This window comes from Lolium perenne, chromosome 6, assembly GCF_019359855.2.
Source record: "Lolium perenne isolate Kyuss_39 chromosome 6, Kyuss_2.0, whole genome shotgun sequence".
Lineage (NCBI taxonomy): Eukaryota > Viridiplantae > Streptophyta > Magnoliopsida > Poales > Poaceae > Lolium > Lolium perenne.
Window position 1 is genome coordinate 135132109 of NC_067249.2, and position 9918 is coordinate 135142026.

General features: G+C 45.0%; 1 protein-coding gene across 1 annotated transcript; it reads left to right on the top strand.

The window, feature by feature from the left end:
- The first annotated feature begins 1832 nt into the window (after positions 1-1832).
- LOC127334449 (glyoxylate/succinic semialdehyde reductase 1) lies at positions 1833-9918 on the top strand. Its single transcript, XM_051360902.2, has 8 exons — positions 1833-2083; positions 2293-2403; positions 2489-2590; positions 3508-3609; positions 8607-8722; positions 9195-9273; positions 9354-9524; positions 9616-9918. Exons 1-8 carry the CDS (start codon positions 1979-1981, stop codon positions 9703-9705), a joined length of 876 nt encoding a protein of 291 aa, XP_051216862.1. The 5' UTR covers positions 1833-1978; the 3' UTR covers positions 9706-9918.

Below are 9918 nucleotides of genomic sequence, written 5' to 3' on the forward strand. Positions count from 1 at the left end.
CGCTGGGCCGCGGCGGTTCGCTTCGTAGGCCGCCACGTGGCACGAGGATACACGCGCGGAAAATAGAAAGCCACAGGGAAGCCGCACGGATCCGGAACGGCAGCCTGGATCCGGTGTGTCGCAGTTAATACGGGCGCAGAAGCCGAAGGGAAGTGACCCCGACCATCGGCGCGTCGTGCGGTGCGCATATCACTGACAGGCACTGTACCCGAGAAATTCTCGACTTCGCCGAGGAGAGATTTAATGTCTAAGATACCGGAGAATGAGATACCGGAAAATACCTTGCAAAGAGAGAGAAAGACGTAAGTCCGGCGAAGATGCCGGAAAAGATTAACTACCCGCCGGAAAGATTAAACCGGTACCTTAAGATATGGGAACCTGGCATGGTCTGTTGGATGGAATCCACCGGACTATACCAGCTTCGGGGACTAATGTTGGGGGGATGACCCCCCGGTATGCCAAAGGCATGCCAAACCGGATGGTTTGAACCATCAAGATACCGGTTTAATGTTTATACCGGAGCACAAGGTTAAGTGTTTGGCTAAGTAAAGCTAAGCCGGTATCTCCAAGAGGGGTATACCGGAACCGGGTAAAGAAGACACCGGGCTACCGGTAAGAAGAGCATGTCGGCAAGACTGGTCAAAGATTCTCTTCAGAGCTGGAGGACAAAGATGAGCTAAGCAAAGTAGCTTTAAACGAAGCCCTGGCGCCAAAGAGGAGGATGACGCTGAAAGAAGCCGGAGGACGTCAGCCTCCCTAATTAAAGAAGACCCCGGCGTCATCTATGATTAAAGTAACTTTGTAAAGTAGTTTGTCTAGTCAAAGATGCCACTAGGTTTTCTTGCCCTGTAAGCCACTCTCTCCCCTATATAAGGAGAGGGGGCATAGACCTTTGCGGACACGATTGGACAGAGGTACACGACTCACCTTGTATGCACAAACCTGTATCATGTTGAGATCAATGAAGAGAAAGATCTAGAGCAGAGTTCTTCCTTGTGTGTTTCTTCTTCTACCTTTGTCTTTGGCTGAGTTCTTGAGGAAACCATCCGGAAGTTCATCCTATCTAAACAACCCCCCCCCCCCCCCCCCCCCGAATCTTTTTGCGCCCATTCGGCCGCAACTTAAGCCATCCCATGGCATCTGCTCGTTCACCACGACAACACCAGGAGTTCGCTCGCTGGTTACGGACCTTTCGTTTTTTCTGATTTTTTGGATTTCAAAAAATGCTCAGATTACAAAAATGCAGATTTTGAATTTTGTTTGGTTTTGAATTTGTATGGATTTGAAAACCCGGAACGCTCACGCACGAAACAGACAGGGAGAACATGGACAGAAAAAATAGGCCTAGCCCAGTTTAGATTCCCTTAAACGGAGCCACGCTCCCTCCCGCTTAAAGCGGAGAATAGACCCTCCCGTGTATAGGCGCTACCTTTAGCGTCACCGAAGGAGGCAACGCACACAGGCTCGCCATCATGGGCATCAGCCCACCATCCTTGGACTGGTAAGTAGGGACTGTCGATGTGGCGTTGGCGTACTGTTTGTTTGGACCTATTGGCCCAGGAAGGCAGCGGATAATTCTTGGCCCCTGCTGAGCCGCTGGTTGCTGTTGGGCATCGCGGAGCTGATGCGGCCGGCAGGTATGGTGGCCAAACAAGGAGAGCCACATCGATCGATCCAGGCGTCAGAACACGGGTGCACGAGCTCAGACGCATCCTGCCCATCCGACGCTCCAAGGAACGGCGATCCTGAGCGCGACAGAAATTTCTTGGATAAAGCGAACGGACGACAAAGATAAACAAAAATCGAGGGGATCGGCGTGGCTGCGCACTGAAAGTGTGTGTCGCTTGCGGCGGGCGCGTGTGCATCAGTCAGTGGCCCAGTGGGGAGGCGACGAGAGAGGAGAGAGGCTTTCCCTTGCGGCTGCGGGCGTGCGAGGAAGACGAAGAAGAGGAGCAGCGAGGAGATCAGTGAGAGCGAGATGGAGGTGGGCTTCTTGGGGCTGGGCATCATGGGGAAGGCAATGGCGGCCAACCTCCTCCGCCACGGCTTCCGCGTCACCGTCTGGAACCGGACCCTCTCCAAGGTAAGAGCACACGCGGGGCTCGACTTCGATCCGTCGCTCGCCCGATTCGCGGATCCGTCCGGCCGATAGAAATCCCCGGCTGCTAGAGCGAGATCGATCGATTCTTTTTTGCCAACATCCTATCTGAGATTGATCCACTGCTCTGTCGTTTTTGCTCTTATCTGATAGTAATAACTTCGAGAACCTGTGGCCATATGTTTTTTTGGCAGTGCGACGAGCTCGTCGCCATGGGCGCCACCGTCGGGGAGACGCCGGCGGCCGTCGTCACCAAGTGCAAGTACACCATCGCCATGCTCTCCGATCCCAGCGCCGCGCTATCCGTTAAGACACGCCGCAAACCCGTTTTTATTCCTATTCAGACATTGCATGGTTTGCTGATATATATCCATTTCAAAATCCATCCAGGTTGTTTTCGACAAGGACGGTGTGCTCGAGCAAATCGGGGAGGGGAAGGGCTATGTGGACATGTCCACTGTTGATGCCGCAACTTCTTGCAAGATAAGCGAGGTATTCCCCCTTGTGCCTTTTAATACAAACTTACGTATTACCTGTAGTGCCACTCTATCAAGTGCTTAAGTTGTTGCGAACCAATCACCCACCTTTTGCATCATCATTGATTGATGGCATATTCAGTGGGCAGAGGGTTAAGCTATATTTCAGATAGGTGAGCTATATTTTATTTTATCTACTTGGGTAAAGGAGACCAAAGCTGAAATTAGTGTAGCTTAGACACTGAATAAAGATGGTGGAGTAACTCAAACGTTTGTCTCGACATGTTTAAAGATAAAACCAACGAGCCACATAGTAAAGGATGACAATAACGTTAAACAAGAGGGCAGGGATGATGGATGAGGTGTGAAAGATAAGTAACAACAACAAAAATGAGGCTGTGTGGATTCTATTTTATCGGTTCACACTTGCAGACTGCATCGAGAATGCAGCATCAGTGTAGAGTCTAGCAACACCCCTGTTAATTTGTCGACGATTACACCATCTCCCGCTGTCGCAGCTGCTTGTTACTGAACGCTGAGACGATTAGACTGGAACAGAACTTGCTGAACCTGGATGCCTTGAGTCTGTTGGTGAACATGTCTGCAAACTTAGAACAAGTTGATGGACTCACCTTTTCCAGCAGAAAAATGAACATCAACCTTGACATGCTTTATCCGTAGGTGTTTCACTAAGTTGATAACAAGTATATCACGGAGATGTTGTCTCAATAAATGACAGTATCATATGCAAGTGGGTGATCTAGCTCCTGCAGCAACTGGCACAAACAAAATATTCTGGCGTTAATTTAAATGCAATCTTGTCTCTTGTTTCACCAGTTGTTGTCGAAATGCTTTCCCTCGATTGGTTACCTTCATTGGTTATATTGATCAATCTTTGTCTGGAATTAACGCCCCTTCATTAAATGTTTGCAGGCAGTTAAACAAAAAGGCGGAGCTTTTGTTGAAGCTCCAGTTTCAGGGAGCAAGAAGCCAGCTGAAGATGGTCAATTGGTCATTCTTGCTGCAGGGGACAAGGTAACTCACTGTGTTCTGATGATCACTGGGAAGCCTTGTTTCAAGTCAATTGTACTAATCAGATTGCTTAAAACTACTTTTTCTAAGCAACTTCCTTACTACTTTTGAAAGGTTAAATGTATGCAGCTTTCTGCGCCCAGTTGAGTTCTTGTGGTGACTATCGCCCACATAATATTATAATCATAATATTGTCCTGATTGTTTGAAACAGTGAAACTACAGTACGTCAACCCTTCTAGCAGCTGTAATATTTATTGGGCCTATACATACCTTCTTGGTTATACAGCTAGAGTTTTTTCTTCTTTTCTGCCAGGTGTTAACAAAACAGTGACTCAGTGTAGGTAGTTTTGAGGCACTTGCCAGAAAACGATAGAACTATTCTGGTTATGTTGGATGGACATTTGGTATAGATATTAGGATATAGGAGAAAAGTAGCCTACGGAAATCTTAACTATTAAATTGGAATCCGTCGTTCGTGCGTGTACGTCGTCGGCTGTTTTACGTTTTAGCCCCTCTTAAATCTGTTAATCAACCCGTAGTTCTCCCTCTCGTCTCCACTATGGTCAACACATACACACAAAGCACACAACCCCGAACGCCGCCGCCGCCCGTCGTCTACGTCGCTGACTTCCCCAGGTCCATCCCGGACGCCCGCATCCCGACCTACTCTCACCCGGATCGCTCTCGGCGGAGATGGAGCTGAGGTGGGGTGCCTTCCGCGGGAACGGCGACTACCGGTGCCAACGGTCCTGGACCGCACACCCATCGTCGCGCTGGCCCGGCATCAGCAACCACGTCAGTCACCACGCCCTAATAGGCGACTACCTCTGGACGTATGCACTCTGTCGCCGTTCGCCCTATTTCCCGGGTTCAATCATGGATCAGTGGCGGAGCTTGGAGCGCGCGGGCATGCTACGTTGTTGTCGACCACGCATGAGCACTGTGCAGCTGGGCTCGGCGAGTGGCGCAGTCGAGCGCCCGGAGAAGGAGGTTGCTGCCACCGGTGGTGATGGAAATAGCCTAGGGGTGAAGGACAAAGCCGCAGCGTGACTACGGATCGAGTGGGGCTGAGGCCGGAGGGGATCGATCAGCACACTCTGTGCTGTGAGGAGGCGGCTAAGAAGGGGTGCGGTGGAGAAAGACATAGATGATAGGTGAGGGCTTAAGTGGGCTTAGGGTTCGGCTGGTATGGGCCTCTGCTGGGCGAAAACTGGTTCGGTCCGACTAAGGGCCTCTCACGTGTTTTTCTATTAAAACTTTTGCTATTTTATTTCCTTGATTTAAAACGAATATTGTGGTTTAAAAACTTTGTGGATTTACAAAGTGCAAACAAAACTGATGTTCTAAATATAGAAAGGATTAAAATAAATTTGTATGCATCTTTTTCCGGAAAATTACTACTCCCTCCGATCCATATTACTTGTCGCAAATACGAATGTATGTAGACACATTTTAGTTCTAGGTATATTTGTATTACCGACAAATAATATGAGTCGGATGGAGTACTAATTTCAATTTTTTTAACATAAATAAGGGATTCTAAAAAATATTTATGTTCAGTCAACGGCCACCGCTATAGAAAAAAAAGATTCTCAAGAAAACTATAGACCGACTCCTACCTATCAAAATAATTTGGTAGTGCCTTCCATCAAACACGACAATCTCTCTTTGAAATGAATAGAATAAACGATCACGCATCAACGCATTTACAGTAGCAAGTATACACTAATGCATGAGCAAAGACAATCAATTCAAAATATCTAAGAAGATAGAGATCAAGCAAGTGAATGTGATAGAGCTTGTTGTAGTAGTTTGATGTGAATCTCTATGAGAAAGATATGTTCTCGTTAATTATAAGAATTCAATACTAACAAAATATAAATTGTTTTGCTAAATACATGAATTGAACAATTGGTACCCGTAGCAACGCACGGGTATTGTGCTAGTCAGTTTATAGTCAAAACATGAAATCTAAGATATGGACCGTTGAATAAAAAAATTACGGTGTCAAGGTGGGATCCCGGTGGGATCTCACTTTTATTGTATTTTGCCCTTTTTAGTTAAAATTTTTGTGTCAAAATTTACTCTAGAAAAAGCAAAATGTACTACAAGTGTGACTTAGGTGGTATCCCACTTGACACCCTATAAAAAATATTTGGCCATATCTCACCTTCTCTTCTCCCTCTCTGAGGTTTCCATTAGTTTCGAACAAGATTAATGTGAGGTTTGATAGAACCTGACTGAAACTCGAAATCAGGTTCTAGCGGAAACATGAAAATCAAGATATGGACTGTTGAATAAAAAATATTCGGCTCAGATCACACCTTCGATTCTCCCTCTCTGAGGTTTCCTTTACTTTTCAAAAAGATTAAGGTGAGGTTTGATAGAACCTGACTGAAACTCAAATCAGTATGAAACTACGTACAAAAGGTATATGAAACTAGCTGAATGCCTGTGTGCTGCTACAAATTGATTAAAGAATTTGTTATATTTTCTAGCAACCTGTGATAAATATTAGTGTATTCCTACATCTTCCTCCTCCCTTGTGCTTTTCTCTAGTTATTTGGAACCATAATAGGGGCAGTGTTGTCATGCTAGTGACAAAAACTGCGAAAAAACTAGTTGTTTCTCATGGAACCCCTAAAAGCCAAGTATAATATATAGCGAATATGCATTACAATTAGAGAGCATGACAATTACAAACTAATCCAATGTAAAAAAAACTTTTGTAAAAGAAACCATCCAAATTTGTTGAACTGCATTACAATTATAAATTACAATATTGAGATTTATGCTAAGATTATGAAGAATGGTTTCCTCAGGCATAATCTAATCCAATGTAGAACTGTAGGATGTCAATCGCTTATCAAAGGTAGTTGCCATTGCATAAATATTCAGAATGATGATATGCCATTGTCAAATGGGAAGGATGCATTTGTAACACATTGCATGTTAATCTCAGTACTTTATAGCATAGGCAAGAAATGGAAAAATTGTTACTGAGGCGCCTAGCTTTATCAAGTGATTTTCAACTGTTGTAGACCGCTTGACCTTCAAATATGTTTCAGGTAACCATTTAATGATTTCTTTTTCATACCTAATAACTCTGCAGGTCACCAAATATGTCAAGATTAATTAGGTGACTATCTTTCCGGTAGCAAGTAGGTGCATCTGCAAGAGCCTACATCTCATAGAATTGTAGCTCAATGTGCTGTGCGTTTGATGTATTAGTATCAAGCTTGCACTCGCCGAGATATACACGTAGCAAGCTAGCTAGGAAACGAGCAGATCTATCTGAGACGTGTGGTGTTCCCTGAAACACATTTGCTAGCTTAATCAATTAGAGAGCATCTGCTAGCTTAATCGATTAGAGACCAGATCCCTGAAACGAAATCTGTAGCTAGACACACACACACTTATGGAGTAGCAAGCAAGGTAGCTTTGGCTGGTGGATGATTGATCGCATCGTGGCCGGGCTATCAGGGAGCAAGAGCAGCAAACCAGCCGCCGCCCGCCGATGCCTCCCCTCCACATCTCCCCTTCCCTGCTCCACCTTCCTGCACACCGCTGTTGCCCCTCCCCTCCCTCTCTACCCCCAGCCAGCCAACTGCCAGCCTCCCCTCTCCATCCCTGCACCCCAGCAGAACAACTGCTTCTCCTTCCTTCCTCACCTCATCAACCCTCCGTCCGCCCCTCTCTATCCCCAGTGTGGGGCGCACATCTGCTGGATAGGGGCGAATAGGGGAGGAACGACATCCCTCTGGTTCCTCTCCCACGGCGGCTGCGGTGGTGTGGATCACCTCCCCTGCGGTCGTGAGCCCCGTCCTCTAATAGCCGCCCGGCGACCACGACGATGGCGTGTTGCGCATCAGATTTCCATGGAGACGCCGCCGTGGAAGACGGGAATGTGATATGTTTTCTCAAGGGACTGCATATTCAGTACCTAATTCTTGAGGGGCTACAATGCAAAAAATGGCAACATACTGTAACTTATAACTTTTAGAATGTGGGTTTGATTTTCTGATTCTAGAAGCGCTAAAATGAAAAAAAAAGGTGATGTACATATGGTCGAATTGCAATTTAATACAGTAGTAAAGACATTGAAACCAAATCAAAACTCATTGAAAGCCATATGGAACCTATGGGTGTGACTATTTCTCAGGTGACTGACAACTAACTTCGTTCTCAGTCAGATGATGTCATAAAATCTTAGTTGCAACTCATGTTGCAACTCATGACTACCACGAATCATGATGCAAATCAAATGGTATAAGACTTAACTGAGCACAAAGTTAGTTCTCAGCTAGCTGGGAACTAAGCAAATCCCATATTAATAACCTGGGTGAAACTCGAATCACTCTGAAACTCCACTGGAACATGTACTCAACCTATATGAAACCACAATGAAAGTCATTAAAAGCCATATGGAACCTGCATCAGTAAAATAATTGGCCAATATTTCAGAACATTTCAAAACATGGAATTCTCTTAAATTTTGAAAACATATTCAACATTGGTCTTGTTTGAAGGATCTAATCAAGATGAAGGCGAGGTCTAAAACACATCCCTAACAGGAAATCTGGTTCAAAATATATGGTCATTTCTTAGTTTAAACCAAAAACAAAATGCATGGGTAATGTGTTGATGGACGGGATGAGAAAAGTGGACTGCGTGTTAGCTTTTACAAAGGGCAGGTTTCTAATTGATACAATGACTAAAAAGTATGGTGTGATGATCTGGACCGAACATGTTTGGATCCAACGGTCCATACCTTGGTTCCCATGTATCCGCTGAAATTTTGTTTCTATGGGATATTTTCTCATGTATATAGCATCTAACAGATTCACCATTAAGCTGGGTAACTCCACCAGCTACCATGATTTTAACCACTAGGTACCAGTTCGTAGTGCCATGTCTACCATTCATAATGCAACTGCACTGCTCATGATATTTCCTTTTTGCTTAACTGGATGTATGGATCCATCTTTAATGTTTCAGGCACTATATGATGACATGGTCCCTGCATTCGATGTACTTGGGAAAAGGTCATTCTTTCTGGGGGAGATAGGAAATGGAGCAAAGATGAAACTGGTGGTCAACATGATCATGGGAAGGTGACTATCTATCTGTACACATCTACAAAGCAAGTGTAGTAACTGCAGTCAGTATTACTGGTCGCTGTAAACTAGTATTATATCCAGGGTATCTGGAATATCAGTATGCAGCATACCACTGATACTTTGCAATTTGTTAGAAAATATGGTTCTGATCTGTTAGCAGCTTAATACAGTAGATATGGTCACTGTTTTCTAATGCAAATTTGCATCTTGGTCTTTGCAAAAAGGCTAATCCCTATGATGATCTGTACATACAGTCAGTAAACTTATCATAGATTAAAATTGTGCTCCTATGTTTGCATATGGAGATTTTTAGCTTTGTCTTCTAAGAGAGATATTCGTTTTCGCTATGTTTGTACAGCATCTGGAAATCTATGAACTCTTTCAGTTGCATCAATCCCCTCTACCTTTCATGTTCGTAAATTTGCCGACTGCAATAATGCATTGCTGACATTTTGTCTTGCTGCAGTATGATGAATGCTTTTTCTGAGGGACTGTGTTTGGCTGACAAAAGTGGGTTGAGCCCCCAGACGCTTCTTGATGTCCTGGTCCGTCGCTTGGTTATCACTACACTGCTGCTGCTACTTCTTTACCATTGAATAATCATGGTTTATGTTTTGAATTTCAGGACCTCGGCGCGGTCGCAAATCCGATGTTCAAGATGAAAGGGCCTTCAATGTTGCAGGGCAGCTACAATCCTGCATTCCCCCTCAAGCATCAGCAGAAGGATATGAGGTTGGCTCTTTCCCTAGGAGATGAAACTGCTGTGGCCATGCCAGTCGCAGCTGCTGCCAATGAGGTGTGCCCTTTTTTTTTCTCCCCCTTCAACCCCTACCTTCAAAAACATGGCAACAAAGCTAATAAACACATGACTACATTCTGGATCCCAGGCATTCAAGAAAGCAAGAAGTTTGGGACTAGGGGACCTGGATTTTTCAGCGGTCCACGAGGTGTTGAAAGGAGCAGGTGGCTCAGCTTGAGCGTGACGAGGGATGGTTTTGACTGGAAGTCTGAATGTTTAAAACCATATGTCATGGCCATGCAGTTTTTTCAAAGGGACCATACGTAATTCGTCCAATCCACATGGCTTATCATTCGTATTGGTGTGCACATTCAACAGCTGCTGCCGGATTGTATGTTTATAGCGACAAGTTTGGAAATATCAGCTTGTGCATGAGCGAACCATTTGAATT

Coding starts and splice junctions, on each gene's coding strand:
- LOC127334449 (XM_051360902.2), top strand. CDS start 1,979: ATGGAGGTGGGCTTCTTGGGGCTGGGCATCATGGGGAAGGCAATGGCG. Junction 2,084..2,292: donor GGAACCGGACCCTCTCCAAG/GTAAGAGCACAC, acceptor TTTTTTTGGCAG/TGCGACGAGCTCGTCGCCAT. Junction 2,404..2,488: donor ATCCCAGCGCCGCGCTATCC/GTTAAGACACGC, acceptor AAATCCATCCAG/GTTGTTTTCGACAAGGACGG.